General features: G+C 31.6%; 3 protein-coding genes and 1 pseudogene across 7 annotated transcripts; 2 read left to right on the top strand and 2 right to left on the bottom strand.

Annotated features, from left to right (window-relative positions):
- Nucleotides 3,335-4,987, bottom strand: LOC18607341 (histone-lysine N-methyltransferase, H3 lysine-9 specific SUVH5). Its single transcript, XM_018114761.1, has 2 exons — nt 4,859-4,987; nt 3,335-4,562 (listed from the first exon to the last, which is right to left on the bottom strand). Exon 2 carries the CDS (start codon nt 4,552-4,554, stop codon nt 3,655-3,657), a length of 900 nt encoding a protein of 299 aa, XP_017970250.1. The 5' UTR covers nt 4,555-4,562; nt 4,859-4,987; the 3' UTR covers nt 3,335-3,654.
- Nucleotides 9,767-12,432, top strand: LOC18607340 (F-box protein At1g10780). Its single transcript, XM_007041444.2, has 4 exons — nt 9,767-9,956; nt 10,752-11,496; nt 11,624-11,904; nt 12,005-12,432. The coding sequence occupies exons 1-4, from the start codon at nt 9,954-9,956 to the stop codon at nt 12,239-12,241; spliced, it is 1,266 nt and encodes a 421-aa protein (XP_007041506.2). The 5' UTR covers nt 9,767-9,953; the 3' UTR covers nt 12,242-12,432.
- LOC18607339 (proline--tRNA ligase, cytoplasmic) lies at nt 15,746-18,615 on the bottom strand. 5 transcript variants are annotated; one of them, XR_001926685.1, is made up of 5 exons: nt 18,163-18,615; nt 17,835-17,902; nt 16,621-16,819; nt 16,029-16,111; nt 15,746-15,928 (listed from the first exon to the last, which is right to left on the bottom strand). XR_001926685.1 is itself a non-coding variant. In XM_018115645.1 (3 exons), exons 1-3 carry the CDS (start codon nt 18,245-18,247, stop codon nt 15,809-15,811), a joined length of 288 nt encoding a protein of 95 aa, XP_017971134.1. In that variant the 5' UTR covers nt 18,248-18,615; the 3' UTR covers nt 15,746-15,808. The 5 variants fall into 5 exon arrangements, 3 of the variants coding, with proteins under 3 accessions (XP_017971134.1, XP_017971136.1, XP_017971135.1); XR_001926686.1 differs by lacking the exon at nt 16,621-16,819; XM_018115645.1 differs by lacking the exons at nt 16,621-16,819; nt 17,835-17,902.
- Nucleotides 19,463-21,610, top strand: LOC18607338 (annotated as a pseudogene).

The following is a 21,721-nucleotide window of genomic DNA, read 5'->3' as shown; positions in this document are numbered from 1 at the left end:
CACATGTAAAGCGAAATCATATCATAATGCTATAAACATATTGAATGGAATCATTAGATTCTTCAACTAAAAAGAATGATAAAGGATATGAATAGGAGAAGGATTTTCACAATAATTATGAATTTCATAATTTGAGGAAACATAACTTAGCTGGAAGATAAGAGGTAGGACTTTAGTAAAGATTCTCGTTCGAATTATAAATGGTGAATTTAAAAATTTACATAAAAAATGATTAAAAATATATATATATAATAATAATAATAATAAAATTAAAATTTAAAAGATGACGGTCGCCACTCTTACCACCACTATTCTGCCAAGACGAGTGGCAGTGCTTTCTCTTGTAAAACAAATGAGTAAAAGAAAATCTATGGTTACATAATGATATCACTCATTTATATTTATATAAATAAATGCATTTTGCAATTACAAATACATTAAATTTCAAAAATTACGATTCCGAATATATTATAAAAAGACACTTTTGATTATATCATCGTATTTATGAGATTTGTATATCAAGTATTTGAGTGCACACCCTTTTTTTTGTAATATTTTTCAATATATCCATCACCTTTGTTCATATTTATAGTATCTCTATAATCTAACAAATGTAAATTTTGATAATTAATGTAAATAGAAAAAATAGAACCAACCTTTAGGCTTCCTCAAGGTAATTTGAGTGAGTACACTTTGATTGGGTCAAAGTACCCAATAAATCTTTGTATTGTGAGATTTTTGTCAATTTACTCCCTTTATTTCAAAACTAATCAATTTAGTCTTTTATTGTGAGATTTTGTATAATTGGGTCCCCCTAACGTTGTCCAATTTCATTGTTACTATTAATGATGTGGCGCTGATGGATCAGACCTTGCTGACATGCATAGTGATGACGTAGGTTTGAAATGCTGGCATGGTGATCACGTGGTGGTGTCGACACGGTAGACCAACAAAAATTTTATAACGTCATAAAGATTAAATTGAATAAAATTAAGAAATATAAAAATTAAATTAAATAAAAATTAATAATATAAAAACTAAATTAAACAAAAATATATCATACAAGAAGCGAAGTAAATTGAGTACTTTTATTATTTTATTTGTTTAGCATTATGTTTGTATAAAAAATGTAATTTTACATATCAGAGATCATCTAAAAGATTAGTAAAGAGGTTGAACATATATGTAAAGATTCATTTTCTTTTATCATTTATGTTCATAAATCCTCCAATAATGTGGTTGTTCCTTAAAGCATTGCTTTCGTACTTAGTTCATGGCCTTGAATGAGGTCAAAAATTTTCTGCAAAAGTATGTTTGGCACGACAGATATAAATCGTTCACTTTCCTTACATTTTTACCATATTTTATTAGAACACAACAGTTGAATAATTGCGGATTTTTTATTAGTAGAAATCAAAACATAAAGGGAAAAAAATTAAAAAGTTTTCAAAGTGGCTTTTAGGCTTTTTGTTTTTTTTCCTTGATTTTATTTTCCCTTGTTTCGATGAGGTCAATTTTATTTGACTTACAACTAAAAAACAATTTTCATTAATAGTACTCTACATTATCTGTCAAAAGAAAAAAATACTTATTAGTACTATACTCTTATTTTTATATACTTTTCAAAAATTTACAACTCAAATACTTGATTGTGGTTGTCTTGGTATTTCAAAACCCCTTTTCTCTTTTAGACCTTTCATCTCGGCCTTTAAATGAATACTGTTTCTTTTTCTTCCGTGCGTATTCTCGACCCTTTTTATGGCATTAATTTCCCCTAAATTCGCAATAATTGTCTTGACAAGAAGGATTTCCAACCTAAGAATCCTCCAACAATTTGGTCTTTAGCTTGTCACTTGCTACTTACACAAACTTAATTTTCAGAAGGGAGAAATAAAAACTTTGGAACATAAAGACAACAAGAATACCCTTATGTAAATTTGCATGAAAAGGGAGAATGACATGACTAACCTTCCAACTTGAAATCATCATAATGGTTGTTTCTTGATTTTATTTTTATGCCACAATGAATCTTCAAATGAAATGAAGATCATATACATGGATAACATCTAAATTCTCAAATTATTGAAAACCTTACTTGAAAATTACAAGAGAATATTTCATAATGGAGTGAATATATATATATATATATATATATATATATATATTGCTTACTTGCATGTACTATATCTTGATGCAAATTTTTACGACAGATTAATTTTGATATTGCGATTTTGCCGTGTCCATGGTTCAAGGATGGCCTTTGCTAAAAACCCATCTCAAGGGCTGGAAACGAAGCCATTCGCTAACAAGAAAGAGCATGACATGATCAGTTGCTGTGCTAAAGCTTTAAATTAATTGAGGATTCGTGAACATATATAATAAAGAAAGAATCTTTACATATACATTGATGATCAACCTATGGGTTACTTTGACCCTTTGATTGCCTTATGTAATTTTCTAAGTATTAATATCAACACCTAACTTAAGAAAAACAAATTCCATGTAGCAACATTCATGCAATTAAGTGGATTAAAAACATGCAAAAAAAAAAAAAAGAGTACATAAAATAAGAGACCAACATTCTATCCAAATAGAACATGATGTCGTTCATCAAATAGTTTCTTTGTCAGCTATTCAAGGGTTGTTCACTTGGATCTGAACATACAAGTAAAACCAGTTGAGTGCCAAGAGAAACTCTGAATTGCAAATTTGGTTAGTCTTCATATCGAAAATTAGTCATCTCCCACTCGTCACAAAAATTCTCTACTCATTTAGTGCTTCACTTGGTGTTTCTTTTTATAGTTTAAGATTTATAATTTATAATTTATGATATAAACTTTAAGGTTTTTGAGTAAAGGGAGCATATAGAAGAGAGCACTAACCGATGCACCAAGATGATTTCTATTCCACTGAAGCATCCTTTTATCGTCTGGCCTGAAGCCACTCCAAGCTGAAACGCTTGAGATACAGGCTAGGCCAAGCAACAAAAAACCATATTCTCAACTCCCTTCGTGCTTTACTTGAACACAATTACTCAAAGATTAAAGATTAAAGATGGCTGTCTATGGGCAGATAAAACACATTAATGATCAATCCAATCATTAGAAACTTACCAGGCATAAGCTCAAAGCGGCAAACATGGTTCACGGTCTGTGTTTTGGGTGTCAAAAGGGATTTCAAGACCACAGGAAGCTCCTGCACAGCATCCCTCATGATATAAGCTTTGCCCTGTATTCCTCTAAACAAATTGTAGCCTTTTTAAGTTCTGATGCCGGAGGGTGTGAAAAGGTTTGCCATAGTTTTTGTCTTCATTACGCAGGAAAAAAAAGGTACACAAACATAAAGTTCAGGCTTCAAGGCCCTCTATACTGCATTACTAGTATTACTTAAAGACCAAAACAGAATTAGAGAAGAGAAGCAACTAGCATTTTAGCATGAAACAAAATTAGTTTCCAGTCTATAAGCATTTGAGTAAAACATTTTCAAAGCTAATTACTATTATTTACAGACCAAAACAGTCCAAAGAAAAGAAGGCAACTAGCATGTACAAAAACAAAATTCTCCTGTATGAGAATTTGTGCTTGCCTCAACTCTTCAATTATGATGATGCTTGTCCATTGTCCATTGCAAGCTTCACCAAAACTATTACCTGCATCAATAAATGTCATTTTCCTTCCCTTTAAAGAGACTGCCAGCAGAACCATTCCCCACTTTGTTCCATTTCCCCAAGTCAAGTTCTGGCTGCCTCTCAATTCTTTTCAATGAGAACTTGTAAACATATCTACCAAATTTCCCTCTTTCTTTCCAAAATCCAGTCACACGATACAATCCATCATAAACAAACTTGTAGCCAATATCATTCCCTTTAGCAGCACCCACAGTAGTTGATTCCTTGGAAGTGTCAATGTCTGTTAACCTACGAATCACCCTGACAGGCGTTTTACTATCCATACTATTCTTCAATGCAAGGTTTCCACCTACAAGCCTTTGGTCTTTAGGTTTCCTGACTCGAGAAAGGTTAGGATTTTCACCTTCGCCACAGTAAATCAACACGTCAGAAGTAATCCCCACGCCATTCTCATATCGACCAGAATCAACAATGCTTGTAGCCAGGGTTTTACCATTAATCAGCTTCATATAATCTATCCCCTTCTGAAACTCATGGTGAAGCCCAACAATACTCAACTCACCCCTCCAACGAAAATCATCACCAACTTTAATCCCTGAAACATGTCCTATTTGCTTGCTGGTGTTAACCCATCCCCCTGAACTCTCAAGAACCCTGGCTGCTCTCATATGAACACCTATTCCCGAATATTTCTTTCCATCTGGGCTCTTTTCAGGTTCTTGTGACAGCTCGTCAAATAACTTTCTGTTGACTAGTAACTCCCTGTAAAACCTCAGAGTTTCCTCGATCTTTCGACGACTGGCATACCATTCTGCTGTAAAGGGCCCCTCATTGTCAGCACAAACAACTGCTCGGGGATTTTTGCCATCTTGTTTTGCTTGCTTACGCTTTGATGAAAATCCTGGTTTTGGACCCACCGCAGCCATGATAAATCCTGGTATCGTAACAAATAAAAAATGTTAAAAAACTATACAGAAACTCGAAAAACCTTACACACACACAAAAATGAAAGAGCACGAATTCCATTGCACTACGCAGAAGGCAGAACCAGCCCTTCTTTACAGGAAGTACAAGCCAAACCCTCGTGAAAGAATCATAATGCAAAGCAAGTGACAGTGCCCAAAAAAAGAAATGAAAAGAAACCAAGAAATTCTAAAACAAAGTTAAGAGTCGCAACATACGAAAGAGATGAAAATGAAGACTGCAACACAGAAAGAAAAGAAATCTTACACAATAAGAACAGAGAAACATGCATAAGCAAAAAAGGTACAAAGAAAGCTTGAACGCTCTCACACACAGTCAAGTCAGGCAAACCATGAATATCACTACCCACAAAGGCTTAAAGGGATTTTACAGGGAAGCAAACAAGAGAGAAGAACTAAAGAAGAAAAAAGGAAAGCGTAAAAAGAATTACCTCAGAAAACTTTTTCCCAGTGAAAAGATTTGTTGTAGAAATAGGTAGAAAGCAGAAGTGGAATCGTTTGCAAATCAGTATAGGGATCTGAATTTTTCTTGATCTCTTTACTATGAGCGTTGATGTTGTTGAAATCTAGTGGTTTGACTTTTGAGATGAAATGAACGGCGACGATGATGATGATCATTGTGCGAAAATACATGTAGTGAATAGTAACCTTTAACCAGTCAAATCTCTTCCGAAAGGACGTGAGTTTATGACAGGCGCTTCTTTGACAGCAGTAAAATTTGTCCATGGCTCGTCACCTACGCTATCGAATTTCCTTTTCTATTTTTATTATTACTATCTTTTTTATTTCAATTATTATCTTTATTTTAACTTATTACCAAATAAATTCAATAAATCAGATCCCAAAAAGAAATGAATTATGATTGACACATAATATCGACATTATAATTTAATATATTATAAAAATAATAATATAATATAATAGTTGTAGACACCTAAAAAAATAAATAAATAATAAATAAATAATTTTTTTTTTTTAAAAAAGAAAGGTAATGGTTGGGAGTGGCTAGGAGAGAAAGAAAGAAAGAAAGTGAAAGAAAGAAGAAAGAGAAAGGAAAGGAAAGAAAGAAAGAAAGAAAAAGAAAAACGAAAAGGAGAAAGNGCTAATCTAAACCTACACAAGGTAAGATCTAACTTGCATGCCTTTTTACTTTAATATTTTTTTTATTTTATTTTTATTTATTGTGGTGGCTCAATTATTTATGTTAAAGACATATTATTAGGAACATAAGGATAATTTAATTAAGACAAAAAATATATTATGTAGAGATTTTGTGATATTTTAAAGTAGAAAAATAACAACAAAATATAAAGTGGTAAATGAAAATATGCGTAAATATTTGATAAAAAAATAGATATAAACAAATATCCGAAAAAAATATATAAAAAAATACTAAAAAGATGATAATGGTTGTAATAGTAAATATATATATATATATATGTGGGATCAATATTCATATTTAGATATTTATAAATATAATATATATATATATATATATAAACAAAAAAAAAAAAAACAATGACATGATACAAATATAAAAAATTATAAGAAAAATGAGATGATTGTTTGAGAAATTTCATCTAAGAATGAGCAAAGAGTTGCCTCTTTCGGGTGGATGTTTTTTGGATGCGAAGTTCGAGACGGATTTTCACCGAAGCGTCGGGATAAATCCGAACTTTAAACTCCAATACCTGTTAAGTCAAATAATCGTTGTTAGAAAATGACATATATATTAAAAAAATAATAGATTTACATAATATTGTATTTGAACTTATATTAGTTAATTAGTTTAAATAAATATTACTAAATAAAGTTAATTTAATCGTTAAAGAAAATAAATTAATTAATTATTTGATAAGCTATATAATCAAGTAAAATATTAATGAAAAAATGTTAATTAAAGGATATGAATTTAAGTAAAAAGCAAAAAAAATTATAAAAATAAATAAATAATCCACAAAAAAATAGATAATAATAAACATATAAACAAAATGATAAATTATTAAATACATAATTGAGTGAACCACCTAATTCAATAAATGCGTGCATGTAGACATCAGCATTTTATCTTGTCATAGCATGCCACATTTTTCTTGCAAATGGTGAGAGAATTTCGATGATGGGATTTTCCCGAAGAGCTTGTATAGACGAGTTCTTCCGGGGATATCTCTAGGTGAGGAGAATTTCGAGACGTCACCAAAGCGTTGGGATGGTCTTCGAATAATTTTCCAATAAAAGATTACCGATCTCATTATTTAAAATAAACGAGTTATGACATCATTTTACGCTTACATCACATGCATACGTAAAACCAAATAAAAGACTCAAGCAGTTAATTTAATAAAATTTTAGTTAATAAGTAGGGATTAAATCAAAAGTAGGCTATAATAGGATAACTTAAGATTAAATGGTATTGTTCATGGAACAGGCGTCACGGAGGTGCTAACCCTTCTCCATGAGTAACCACACTTCCGAACCCATCTCTAAAAAGACGTGGATCAGTACTTGTTCTTTCGACGGACCTAAAATTAATTTAGGACTTCGTCGATTATAATCAGGTTAATAGGTGACCAATCACACCTAGATAAAAAATATTGGTGGTGACTCCTAAACCATTTAATTTTTACCCGCGTCTAGCGGACGGGTTTCCGGACCCGCACGTTACGACAATAGTATAATTAGGTTATATTTGTATTTTTCACATTAATATTATAAATATAAAATAACAAATAGCTATTTATTCAAATTTATTTGATCATAAATAAAATATAAAAAATTAACTAAATTCAATGGAAGAATATAAATTTATTTAAATTTTCTTATTAAGGGTTTTTTAAAGTATTAATTTTTATAATTATTATGTTAAGTAAAACATAATAAAATATTAAATATTAAATTTATTTAATATCATTGACTTTATTTTAGAGAATTTTTATTATTAATTTAATAAAATAAAAAATATTTTATAAATAAAAATAAACATAAAATATTTAAGTGTCTGCAGAGATGGGAAAAGAGAAAAAAACAGAGGAAGTTTAGGTTGCAAGTTCCAAGGATTTGTAATTTGTTAGTCATTTCAAAGGGCGGAATCGAAACTCCACCTGTGACCTAGAGCGAGGCTGTAGCTCTGAAGCTATTTGCTTCCTGAAATGGAGTTCGCGCGTGAAGATTGCAGATGGTCGCCATCGCCCAATCAATGCAACGCGGTTTACATGCACCTTTTTCTCCATAGACGGTGATGACAGACACAGTCAACATTTCCGGAAAGCTTGAGATGAAAATGGTTATGTTCAGCTACACTGTACACGAGAAAACATTGTCTCCAGAAACGGAAAGGCGTGGCCATGCTGTCAAACTCACCTCCATCTTTGTATTTTTGGATTGGTTTGACAAATTGCAGAGAATCGACAGAGAATTGATGGAAAAAGGCAGTATCGATTGGGAAGTAAGCCAAATCGAATTGAATTCCATTAATTCAGTTTGAATCTTTTTTTTTTGTTTCGGTATTAATCAATTAAGAGATGTGATTTATTCGATTCTTTCGATAGATTTTTTATATTTAAGATTTATAAACGAATTGATTATTAATAATATATATTTATATAAAGTTAAGTTAAGAAACTTAAACTTTATTAGTGAAATATTAAGCAAAGTTTTATAGATATGTTTTTTATATTATTAGTAGTCCGAATCCATCAAACTATTAAATTGATTGAGATAAGTTGATTTCGATTAGTTTCAAATTTAGATTATAATTCAAGCCTTTTTAATTGCATTTTACAATAATTTGATAAGTGGAATTTAAAAATATGATTTATTACATTAATATTTTTATATTTTTTAAATAAAAAAATTATAATTAAATTAATTAAAATATCATTTATCATTAAATATCATGTACTATTGACAAAGTATGATAATATATTATAATAATGATAAAATGACAAGATAAATTGATCATATGATATATTTTATCTTTCATATCAATGTCACGTAAATATAAAACTATAAATTATATTTTGACTAATAGTTATTAATTAATCAATAATTATAAAGATTTATTTGTATCAAAATAATATTATACGAATTTTCATAAAGATTTTTTTGAATAATTTGAAGATTTTATAAAGTATTATGTATTTAAATTAAATGAAAAAATATGTGACGTAACGACATCTAAGGGAATTATTATGTTTAATTATGCAAACATTTCAAGCGTAATTATTTTAATTAATAATTATATCACGAAAACACAAGTCAAATATGAAATCAATTATTAATAATAATAAAAAAAGGCTATAATAAATGTTGCAAGTGCCTTTTCTCAAAAAATATTAAAGCTTTTCTTTTCCTTTTTTAGGCTTGCAGTATCAATCGTTGCAGTTGAATAATCCCAAAATGACAAACTTGTTTACTTGTACGCAGAAATAATTACAGCCAGACTAAAATTGAAACACAGATTCACATAAGCAACCACACAAAGAAGAGACAATATATATGGTTAGACTATACACCGTAACTCCATCAACGGTACAAAACAGATTCTATTAGGAGTAAGTAAATGATCAGTTTGATTGGTTCAATTTATCATAATTGAAAATTGAATGAATTAAAATTTTTAGAAAATTAATTGACTTAAAAGATAAGATTAAATCGAAAGGCTTTAGTCGGTTCTGTTATGAATTATAAAAATTAAAATTTTGTCATTTTTATTTTTTATCATCAAAACTTTGAACTTTCTTAATAATTATTTATGAAGCATATTTTATTTTTAAAATTTGGATCAAAGCATTTGGTTAATTTGGCTCTTTGGGAATGTTGATAAACGGTCAAAAGAATTCAAAAATTTGAAAAACTGAGCACTTAAATTTAATAAATAAATAACAAATATAAAAAAAAGGAAAGTCAGTCAGTCCCTCTCTCTGAAAAGTTTTTAAAATTTGAAAACCCCCTTAATCCCTCCATCGACGCGCGCCACTCTCTCTCTGTACTTTCCTTTTATGTGTATAAAAATATTTCTTTCTCATTATTACTTCTCTCTCCTTGTCTCTTTTTCAAGGTCAGATATTTTCACAGAAAACATAAAGAAGCTCGGATCTGTTTCTTTGTTTATCTTTCCTCTTTCAAAATTATAACTGTAAGCTCTCTTTATTCACTTTCTTTGGTCGTATTCTCATGTCTGAAATGTTTCAAATTTGATTGTAAATTTTGAGTTTTTTGTTTGGTCTAAATTTGTGAAATGTTATCTCGTTTTGCTTGAATTTCAGTTTGGGTTTATCTTGAAATGATCATATCTCATCTGGGTTTTTCGAATTCTTTGCTTTCGGGTGGATTTGTATGCAATGGTAATTATTTTTTTTTTTTGGTTTCTGTTTCTGGGTTAAGTCACAATAGAAGTTTCATTTGACTTCGTTTTCTGTTTCTCTTTTAAATTATAAGAGTAAGCTTTATTCTTCTTTTTTTTGTTCTCTTCATTCACTTTCTTTGATTGCATTTTCATGTCTGAAATGTTTCGAATTTGATTATGAATTCGATTTTTTTTTGGGGTCTGAATTTGTGAAATGTTATCTCGTTTGCTTGAATTTCATTGGGGTTTACCTTGAAATGATCATATCTTATCTGGGTTCTTCGGATTCTATGCTTTTGAGTGGATTTGTTTGCAATGGTAATCTTCTTTCTGTTTCATTTGAGTTCACAACAAAAATTATTAATAATTATATTAAATCTTAGATATATATCATGAATTTTAAGCTAGCTATTATAAAAACTGATGAAGCCCTGGCGAGAAAAATAAGCATTAGAATTTTAGCATTACACTATTTAGAGTTTTGAACTTCCCAGAACCGCACTGAATAATGTTTCATTACTGGTACGATGTTTTTTTGAGGTGAATGTTAATGTTTATGTTCTTTCTATCTTTTAGCCAGCCACCAAATAAATAGTGTTTAATTTCAGAATTAAGTATGTCAACGAAACAAAGGGAAAAAAATTAGGATTGAAATCATCAAATTCGGAGTTCAAACGTGTTGTCCTCTTAACAATTAGTTGATGGATTATACTTTGATTAATTATATGTTTATTATGTTAGCTTCTGCCCTAATCAATTATTGACAGTTACCTGTTTGATAATTTATTCTCAGAGAATGGACTCTCTTCCTGATGCCATTGTTCAGTACATTTTGTCACACTTGAACAATGCTCGGGATGTTGCAGCTTGCAATTGTGTATCCAAGAGATGGAAGGAGTCATTGCCTTACCTTAGAAGTCTCTATTTTCCTCGCAACTCCTTTGATAGCCACTGTGGCAGTGATAACCCAGACTCCATTGTCTGGAAAATGCTTTCGACGATTGTATGTTTAGAGGAGCTTGTTGTTTACAGTCCTTTCACCAGTGCAGGCCTTGCCTTGTGGCTATTGCTGGTGCATTCATCACTCAAGCATCTTGAGCTGAGAATGGATAATATTACTGAATATCAGGCATGTCTTGATAGCCCTTCCAAATTGGACTGCATTAGTGCAGCAAAGAATTTGGAGTCCTTGAAGCTCTGGGGTGTGCTGATGGTTAATCCACCCAAGTGGGATGTTTTCAAAAACCTTCAAAGCCTCGAAATTGTTGGAGCAAGATTGGAGGATCCTGCATTTTCTGCTGCACTTAGGGCATGCCCTAATTTGACTAACTTAGTTCTGCTTGGTTGTGAAGGGGTTAGATCAGTTTCAATTGAGTTGCCATATTTAGAGCACTGTAAGCTGGACTTTTATGGCTTGGGGAACTGTTCCCTTTCCCTTACTTGTCCAAAAATTGAACACCTCGAGGTGCAAGGTTGTAGTTGGATTAGAGTTCGTGAGACCACATGCTTGAGGAACCTTTCAATCGCAAACAATGCTGGTACCTATTCCACTTATAATTCTAGTATTCTGTCTTGTTTTTATGCAGGATTTCTTTTTGCAAGAAAGAAAGAGAACAAAAATTTGAACTGAAATTTAATTATTATTTTGCTTTGTGATGCTTTTAGGAAGAGTTTACATGGTAGACTTTGGGAAGCTTTCAGCCCTTGAATTCTTGTCCATGAGGGGGGTCCAATGGTGTTGGGATGCAATAAGCAAAATGCTAGAATGGTCTAGTGAGGTGAAGCATCTCTACATGAAGGTTGAATTCACTGGAGATTTGGAGACCCTTTTACCCTTTCCAGAGGTTGACTTTGTTGAATTTTTTAATAGCCATCCCAAGCTGCAAAAGTTTGATATCCATGGAGCCATGTTTGCTGCACTTTGCCAGAAAAACAGCCTGAAAAATGTAAGTCGATGACCGAAGTGGTATAATTGTTGATTCTCTGGCCTAAATTAACCTTCAAGGTTTCAGGTTTTACTCAAGAAAGAAAAATTTGTGTTTGCAGGTAGAACCAGGCTTTGTAATTCCATGCCTAGAGGAAGTTGTGGTCCAAGTAAGATCACCATTAAACGCTGAACAGAAAATGAGCACCCTGGAGTCCCTTCTGAAGTATGGGAAAAATCTGAAGACAATGGTAATAAGGATTCTTCAAATGAAGAGCAGCCATAGTAGCACAGATGACTTCTTTGATGAGATATGCAGGCTTAGGTTTATGAACCGCAAAATAGTCCGAATCGAATAAAGTTGACATGGGGGCACTTTCTCTGTACTTTTTTTTTTTTTTAAGCACCGAAGTGAACAGTTTTGACTGCTAATTCTAAGCATAGAACATTGCTTAATGATGGTTTTCATGTATCTGATTCTCTCTATGTTTCATTGGGGGCATGTGGATTGATGTTTTGAATGATTAAGCCTTTCTTATTTATTTTTTAATGATCAAGTCTTACAGAGATTACATCTTAATTACAGCTAATACCACACATTTAATTATTAAATAATAATATTAATAAATGACAGGCGCAGGACAAGATCCACAAACAACGAGCATGATTGAGAATAGAAAAATAAGAATAATTACTTTGTTGCATTCATTCAATGGAGAGAAGCAAGAAAAATCCAACCAGAACAGCCAAGCTTTTGCTCCACTTTTCCATCAAAGAACATGCTGATTTATACGTACATAGATACAAACATACGTACGTATGTAAAAAAATAAACATAAATATTTAAGTGTCTAATGCAGAGGTGGGAAAAGAGAAAAAACAGAGGAAGTTTAGGTTGCGAGTGCCAGGGATTTGTAATTTGTTAGTGAATGCAAAGGGAGGAATCGAACCCCACCTGTGACCTAGAACAAGGCTGTAGCTGTGAAGCTATTTGCTTCCTGAAATGGCGTTCGCGCGTGAAGATTGCAGATGGTCGAGCATCGCCCAATCAATGCAACGCGGTTTACATACCTTTTTCTCCATAGACGATGATGACAGACACAGTCACCATTTCCGGAAAGCTTGAGATGAAAATGGTTATGTTCTGATACACTGTAAAAGCGTCAAAATTGTCTCCAGAAACGGAAAGGCGTAGCCATGCTGTCAAACTCACCTCCATCTTTGTATTTTTGGATTGGTTTGACAAATTCCAGAGAATCGACAGAGGATTAATGGAAAAAGACAGTATCGATTGGGAAGTAAAACAGATCGAATTGAATTCCATTAATTCAGCTTGATTGTTTTTTTTGTTTCGGTATTAATGAATTAAGAGATGTGATTTATTCGATTCTTTCCATAGATTTTTTATATTTAAGATTTATAACCGAATCGATTATTAATAATATATATTTATATAAGGTTAAGTTAAAGACACTTAAACTTTATTAGTGATATATTAAGCAAAGTTTTATAAATATGTTTTTTATATTATTAATAGTCCGAATCCATCAAATCTATTAAATCGATTGAGATAAATTGATTTCAATTAGTTTCGAATTTAGACTATAATTCAAGCCATTTTAATACAATAATTTAATAAGTTGAATCTAAAAATATGATTTATTGCATTAATATTTTTGTATTTTATTTTAAATTAAATAAATTATTATATTTTTATTTTAAATTAAAATATTATTTATCATTATATATTATGTGGTATTGATATAATATTTTAATATATTATAATAATAATAAAATGACATGATGACATAATTATATGATATTTTTTATCTGTCATATTAGTATCACATAAATATAAAATGATAAATAATATTTTAATTAATAATCATTAATTAATCAATAATTGTGAAGATTTATTTGAATTAAAATAATATTATAGGATTTCATTGAATGGAGTGAAAATTTTTTTTTTGAAATAATTTAAAAATTTTATCAAGTATTATGTTTTTAAATTAAATTAAAAAATGCGTGACATGACAACATCTAAGGGAATTACTATGTTTAATTATGCCAACATTTCAACAATAATTATATCACGAAAACACAAGTCAAATATGAAATCAAATATTAATAATAAAAAAAAGGCTATAATAAATGTTGCAAGTGTCTTTTCTCAAAATATATTAAAGCTTTCCTTTTCCCTTTTTAGGCTTTTTAGTATCAATCATTGACGTTGACTAATCCCGAAATGACTAACTTGTTTACTTGAACGCAGAAGTAATTAAAGCTAGACAAAATTTGAAACACAGATTCACATAAGCAACCACACAAAGAAGAGACAATATGCATAGTTATACTACACACCATAACTCCATCAACGGTACAAAATTGATTATATTAGGAGTAAGTAAACGGCCAGTTTGATTGGTTCAATTTATCACAATTGAGAATTAAATGGATGAAAATTTTTAAAAAATTAATTAAATTTAAAGATAAGATTAAATCGATAATCTTTAGTCGGTTCTGTTATAAATTATAAAAATTAAAATTTTATCACTTTTATTTTTTATCATCAAAACTTTGAACTTTCTTAATAATTCTTTATGAAGCATATTTTATTTTTAAAATTTGGATCAAAGCATTTGGTTAATTTGGCTCTTTGGGAATGTTGATAAACGGTCAAAAGAATTCAAAAAATTGAAAAACTGACTATTAAATTTAATAAATAAACTAGTAAAATACCCGTGCTATACGATGGGTTTGTAAATTTTATAAATAGTTGATGTTAAAAATTTAGTATAAAATATTTAAATTAGTAGAATCAAGAATTGTTTATTAATGTTAATAATTTTTGGTATTATAATTGTTATAAATTGTTAGAGAAAAAGAAGTAAAATGATGTATTTGCTATGATACGAATGTAAAAAGATAGATTATGTTATGGTAAAACTAATATACAATAATGGATAAATAGTTAAACAGACTTTGTTATGGTAAAAATAATACATAGTAACGTATAAATAGTTAAACAAAATTGTGTTAATTTATATATAATTTAAAAAGTAAGAATTAAAAGACGAATGTTTATTAGAAAATTAGTGGAAATTTTGTTATCAACTTTAAAAGGGGAAAAAAGTATTATCAGAAATATAGTTTTCTAAATAGAAGAGTTCTCGAACTTTCATTTATTTTCCTATTTTAGTTTTTGGAAGTTGGATGTGATTAATTGGATAACATATTAAAACATACAATCTCAATAACTAAACCTTTAAAACCAAATAAAAATAATAAACAGTTATAAGTTGAAAAAAAGAAACATCCCTTTCCTCATTTATGGTACAAAACATTGCTACATAATGAGTTTACAACATTTTCAACTTTGACATATATCTAACTTTTTCCGCATGTACCCTAAATAATGCCAATCCTTCCAAGCACAAATTGTTTTTTTCTTTTTGATGAACTTACAGAGCTCAGAGCTTGTTTCAATACAATTTTGCAACTCTTTCTTAGTGACAAACCTTTGAGACCAAAGAATGATATAAATTAAGGCTTACTGGTGAATAGTTTTGCTCTTTTAGGGACAAAATGAGATTCAAATGGCTTTAAGAAATTTGATAAAAAAATAAATTAACAATTCCAAGTTGAAGCACATTCCACAAGGCCAACTGTGCCCAAAAAGTTAGTTCTCATCTCTGGAGCAAAACCCTCAATGTCATCTTTCTCTTTTTGCAAAACACTTGGAGACACAAAGAGAGGGAAATCGTAGTTCTTGACTTTCATTTTCTTGATTTCCACATCAAAGAATATGTGTAATTTAACAACATAGATAAGTTAAAAGGAAAGGGAAAGAAGAAAAAAAATCAAGGAATGGCATCCATGACCATTTTTTCCCTCATAATTAATTAACACTTGTTATTTACTAATTAAATTGCAATGAGTATAAATATTATATGACTTAATCTCCCAATTGAAATTGCCCATGGCCCCAGAATATAACAGCTAGAAATGTCATTGTACTCAATCATTTCACCGTTGACAGCAACCTACAAAAGCCAAAATTTATAATATAATCATAAGATACTAAGATCCCGATAAAGTAGTATAATAATCACAAAGCAATTGTACCGTTGCAACAAAATATACCTCAGAGTACCGTTCCCTGAAATTCTCATCCTTAGGCAAAGAGAGACCCAAACCAGTCTCCTTCACTTCCTTCTTTTTTCCTCCTAGAATATGAACAACACATCATTTGGAAGATTATAAATGACCATACTTTTATGCATTTATTAACAATGGATCCTAACAAACTTGAGCAAAAAAAAAAAAAAAAAAAACTTACCACAAGCAGACTTTTTTTTTCTCCTATCTAGCCATATCATTAACTTCAAGTACAAATAAAATAAAACATAATTTAGAACAATTAGAAACACATTCTAGGCTTTACGGTTCCTGAAAACTATCCTCCAATTTCCCAAGGTGTTTGGCCCGCAGAGACATCCGATAACCATAAACCTACACCCAACAATACTAGTGCAACTAATAAATCTAAATAGGAATTTAGGCAAACATTAAATATATTTTATACCCAGAGATACTATTCTCCATGCTCTAATGCCATTTTGTTTCCTTTGAAGCATATGCTAAAACAATTAAACCAAAAAAATACTAGTATGCATCAATGGCTGTCTGGAACTTTTTTGAGCATTTAAAAGTGAGTAGAGACAGAATCTCAAACCTGGCGATGCAGGAGGGATTTCTTTCCTGCCCATGTGTAATTTGGTTGGTAAGCACCTAATAGTTATTTCTGTGTCCCTTGAACCATCTAAAGATCTTTAGTTAATGTTTGCTGATCCCATGATAACATACTTATCATCAACTATGACCCTTTTGGTATGGACATAAATCATGAATCTGCAAAACTTTTGAGCCAATGCCTATCAAATATATAAGACGAAATTTCTAGAGTTAATCCAATATGGATGATCAACGAAAAAAAACCAATCCATTAAAATTGTGTTCTTTGCACAGATTTTGATACCCATAGAAAGTGTTTTCGACCATGATTCGCTATGAATGGGCTATATATCTAAGCTCTGTTTCAGTTATAGAGCACTTTATTTTTTAAATGTGCATTCTTTGCTTGTATTTAACAAACATTTTAAAAAATATTCTGCATTGACAGAGCTGCAAAAATGTGAGAGACAGAGATTGTTTGATACTACAAAATTATGCAAGTATTGATGCAATAAGTATTGTCAGAAAAGGTCTTTTGCAGCAACTATATACTAATTAATCAACAATTATTGTTTAATTTTTAGTCTTTGGTTGTTGCCAAATTAAGCAAGTAGTCATTGTTAAATCTGAATATACATTCTTTTGAAGAAGTTTTGGAAAGCTTCGGACTTTTGAAATTTTTATGATGACATTAAGTTTGAGTTTGATGCTACCCTTGAAAAAATAATCATAAATTCATAGCATTGTTGACACAAAAACAATAGTACACACTTCATACAAAAGGTATCAAGAACATGCCATTGCCCTTTTTATTTTTGAAGGAATCAAGAACATGCCATTGTCCTTTTTATTTTTGTATAACGACAATCCAATATCTATAAGATTCCTTTTTGTATGAAGCAATAGAAAAGTATGTAACAATGTGCACTTGTTAAAAAAGAACCAGAGCTTCTTTTGCCAAGGCTGCTTTTAGTCCTCAACAGAGTTTCCTCTGCTAACGATTCATCCATTTTTATTTAAGATGAGCTTTTCCATTGACGCAAAACTTCTCAATTCAGAAAATTAACCCAGTATGAAATTTTGAGACTAAAAATAATGTAAGTAGTTGTTACATTCACAGAGTATTTTGTACGTACTAATCATCTTTTCAGGAAGCAAACACGTTCAGAACAGGAGAACCCATTTCTATTGAAATAAATCATTTGGCCAACTTACCTCAAGCAAAGAAGAATTACCACTCAAATCATTTTCAATTGTTTCTTTCAATCGATTCTTCATATTATCTGAAAAAGTCAAGGAAAATTTTAATGCTCTGATCTTAAATATAGCCATAATGTTCCAAATTTTGTCTTTTCATACATGTATGTGGGCTGTGACTTAAGCCCACCTATGTTTAATTATATGGAAAAATAAACTTAATGAAATGAAAGGGAATCATTTTCGCATATTGAATATATATTGTGAAAGAAAAGAAACAACTCAAACTGCAGAAAACCATTAATGATCATTATGGCAAGATGTTGATGAGACTAAGAAGACTAACCTGTAACCTTAGCCTGTCTTCCAAACCCTTCGCATTCCATAATCTTCGAAAAGCCCAGTGGATGATTCAACTCCACTGCATCCATCCATCCAAACTCTCCATTGCATTGAGTCAAGGTGTTTCGACCGCAAATCCATTCGTTGACAACGGCCCGATTCCATGCAACGGATAAAAGCCTAGAAAGACGGACAGAAGCTCAGAAAGACAGTGGCAAAGCCCAAGGCAATCAGCAATTTACCCATGAGTTGGCTGCTGCACAAATAAGAAGGGTTAAGTTTTGTGGTTGAGCATGCCCGAATCACACATGCCTGCTGATCTTGGAGAGGATGGTGATCGTGTTGAAGAACTGTGACCGTTTGAAGGTCGGTAGGATCAATAAAGGAAAAAGGACCAGGAAGAAAGGAAAAGTGGAACTAAAAACTCAAAAATGCCCTTTAATCCTGATAAAATACTAGGTATCAGTGTGGCATGCGGGGCATATATGTCGGTAAGAATCATATATAGTTTAGATAAATGAAACAAATAATAAATATAACAAAAGAGTGTCAGTCAGTCCCCCTGTCGGAAGAGTTCTTAAACTTTGCTCATTGGTACTTCTCTCTCCTTGTCTCGCTTTCAGGGTCAGGTATTTTCACAGAAACATAAAGAAGCTCCGATCTGTTTCTGTATTCATCTTTCCTCTTTCAAAATCATAACTGTAAGCTTCTTTGTTAACTGTAAGCTCTCTTTGTTTCTTTATTCATCTTTCCTCTTTCAAAATCATAAATGTAAGCTCTCTTTGTTCACTTTCTTTGATTGTATTCTCATGTCTAAAATGTTTCAAATTTGATTGTAAATTTTGAGTTTTTGTTTGGTCTAAATTTGTGAAATGTTATCTCGTTTTGCTTGAATTTCAGTTTGGGTTTATCTTGAAATGATCATATCTCATCTGGGTTTTCGAATTCTTTGCTTTGGAGCGGATTTGTATGCAATGGTAATTAGTTTTTTTTGGTTTCTGTTTCTGGGTTAACTCACAATAAAAATTTCATTTGAGTTCATTCTGTGTTTCTCTTTCAAATTATAAGGGTAAGATTTATTCTTCATTTTTTTGTTCTCTTCATTCACTTTCTTTGATTGTATTTTCATGTCTGAAATGTTTCGAATTTGATTATGAATTCGATTTTCTTTTGCGGTCTAAATTTGTGAAATGTTATCTCGTTTGCTTGAATTTCATTTGGGTTTACCTTGAAATGATCATATCTCATCTGGGTTCTTCAGATTCTATGCTTTTGAGTGGATTTGTATGCAATGGTAATCTTCTTTCTGTTTCATTTGAGTTCACAACAAAAGTTTTTAATAATTATATTAAATCTTAGATATATATATCATGAATTTTAAGCTAGCTATTATAAAAACTGATGAAGCCCTGGCGAGAAAAATTAGCATTAGAATTTTAGCGTTACACTATTTAGAGTTTTGAACTTCCCAGAACCGCACTGAATAATGTTCCATTACTGGTATGATGTTTTTTTGAGGTGAATGTTAATGTTTATGTTCTTTCTATCGTTATAGCAAGCCACCAAATAAACAGTGTTTAATTTCAGAATTAAGTATGTCAACGAAACAAAGGGAAAAAAATTAGGATTGAAATCATCATATTCGGAGTTCAAACGTGTTGTCCTCTTGACAATTAGTTGATGGATTATACTTTGATTAGTTATATGTTTATTATGTTAGCTTCTGCCATAATCAATTATTGACAGTTACCTGTTTGATAATTTATTCTCAGAGAATGGACTCTCTTCCTGATGCCATTGTTCCGGACATTTTGTCACACTTGAACAATGCTCGGGATGTTGCAGCTTGTAAATGTGTATCCAAGAGATGGAAGGAGTCATTGCCTTACCTTAGAAGTCTCCATTTTCCTCGCAACTCCTTTGATAGCCACTCTGGCAGTGATAACCCAGACACCATTGTCTGGAAAATGCTTTCGATGATTGTATGTTTAGAGAAGCTTGTTGTTTACAGTCCTTTCACCAGTGCAGGCCTTGCCTCGTGGCTATTGCTGGTGCATTCATCACTCTAGCATCTTGAGCTGACAATAGCTGATATTACTGCAAATCAGGCACGTCTTGATAGCCCTTCCAAATTGGACTGCATTAGTGCAGCAAAGAATTTGGAGTCCTTGACGCTCTGGGGTGTGCTGATGGTTAATCCACCCAAGTGGGATGTTTTCAAAAGCCTTCAAAGCCTCAAAATTGTTGGAGCAAGATTGGATGGTCCTGCATTTTCTGCTGCACTTGGGGCATGCCCTAATTTGACTAACTTAGTTTTGTTTGGTTGTGAAGGGGTTAGATCAGTTACAATTGAGTTGCCATATTTAGAGCACTGTGAGCTGGAATTTGGTGGCTTGGGGGACTGTTCCCTTTCCCTCACTTGTCCGAAAATTGAACACCTCAAGGTGCAAGGTTGTACTTGGATTAGAGTTCATGAGACCACATGCTTGAGGAACCTTTCAATTGCAAGCAATGCTGGTACCTATTCCACTTATAATTCTAGTATTCTGTCTTGTTTTTATGCAGGATTTCTTTTTGCAATAAAGAAAGAGAACTAAAATTTGAACTGAAATTTTAATTGTTATTTTGCATTTTGATGCTTTTAGGCAGAGTATACATGGTAGACTTTGGGAAGCTTTCGGCCCTTGAATTCTTGTCCATGAGGGGGGACCAATGGTGTTGGGATGCAATATGTAAAATGCTAGAATGGTCTAGTGAGGTGAAGCATCTCTACATGGAGGTTAGATTCACTGGAGATTCGGAGACCCATTTACCCTTTCCAAAGGTTGACTTTGTTGAATTTTTTCATAGCCATCCCAAGCTGCAAAAGTTTGATATCCATGGAGGCATGTTTGCTTCACTTTGCCAGAAAAACAGCCTGAAAAACGTATGTCGATGACCACAGTGGTGTTATTGTTGATTCTCTGGCCTAAATTAACCTTCAAGATTTCATGTTTTACTCAAAGAAAGAAAAATTTGTGTTTGCAGGTGGAACCAGGGTTTGTAAGTCCATGCCTAGAAGAAGTTGTGGTCCAAGTAAGATCAACATTAAACGCTGAACAGAAAATGAGCACCCTGGAGTCCCTTCTGAAGTATGGGAAAAATCTGAAGACAATGGTAATAAGTACTCGTCAAATGAAGAGAAGCCATAGTAGCAAAGATGACTTCTATGATGAGATACGCAGGCTAAGGTTTCTGAGCCGCAAAATAGTTCGAATTGAATAAAGCTGACAAGGGGGCACTTTCGCTTCTCTTTTTTCTTTTAAGCTCTGAAGTGAACAGTTTTGACCGCTAATTTTAAGCACAGATCATTGCTTAATGATGGTTTTCACGTATCTGATTCTCTCTATGTTTCATTGGGGACCTGTGGATTGATGTTTTTAATGATCAAGCCTTTTTTATTTATTTTTTAATGATAAAGTCTTACAGAGATTATATCTTAATTACAGCTAATACCACACATTTAATTATTAAATAATAATATTAATAAATGATAGGCACAGGACAAGATCCAGAAGCAACGA

This window comes from Theobroma cacao, chromosome 2 (assembly GCF_000208745.1).
Source record: "Theobroma cacao cultivar B97-61/B2 chromosome 2, Criollo_cocoa_genome_V2, whole genome shotgun sequence".
Taxonomy (NCBI): Eukaryota; Viridiplantae; Streptophyta; class Magnoliopsida; order Malvales; family Malvaceae; genus Theobroma; species Theobroma cacao.
Note: the sequence above shows the minus strand (reverse complement) of the source record. Positions and strands in the feature narration are given on the sequence as shown.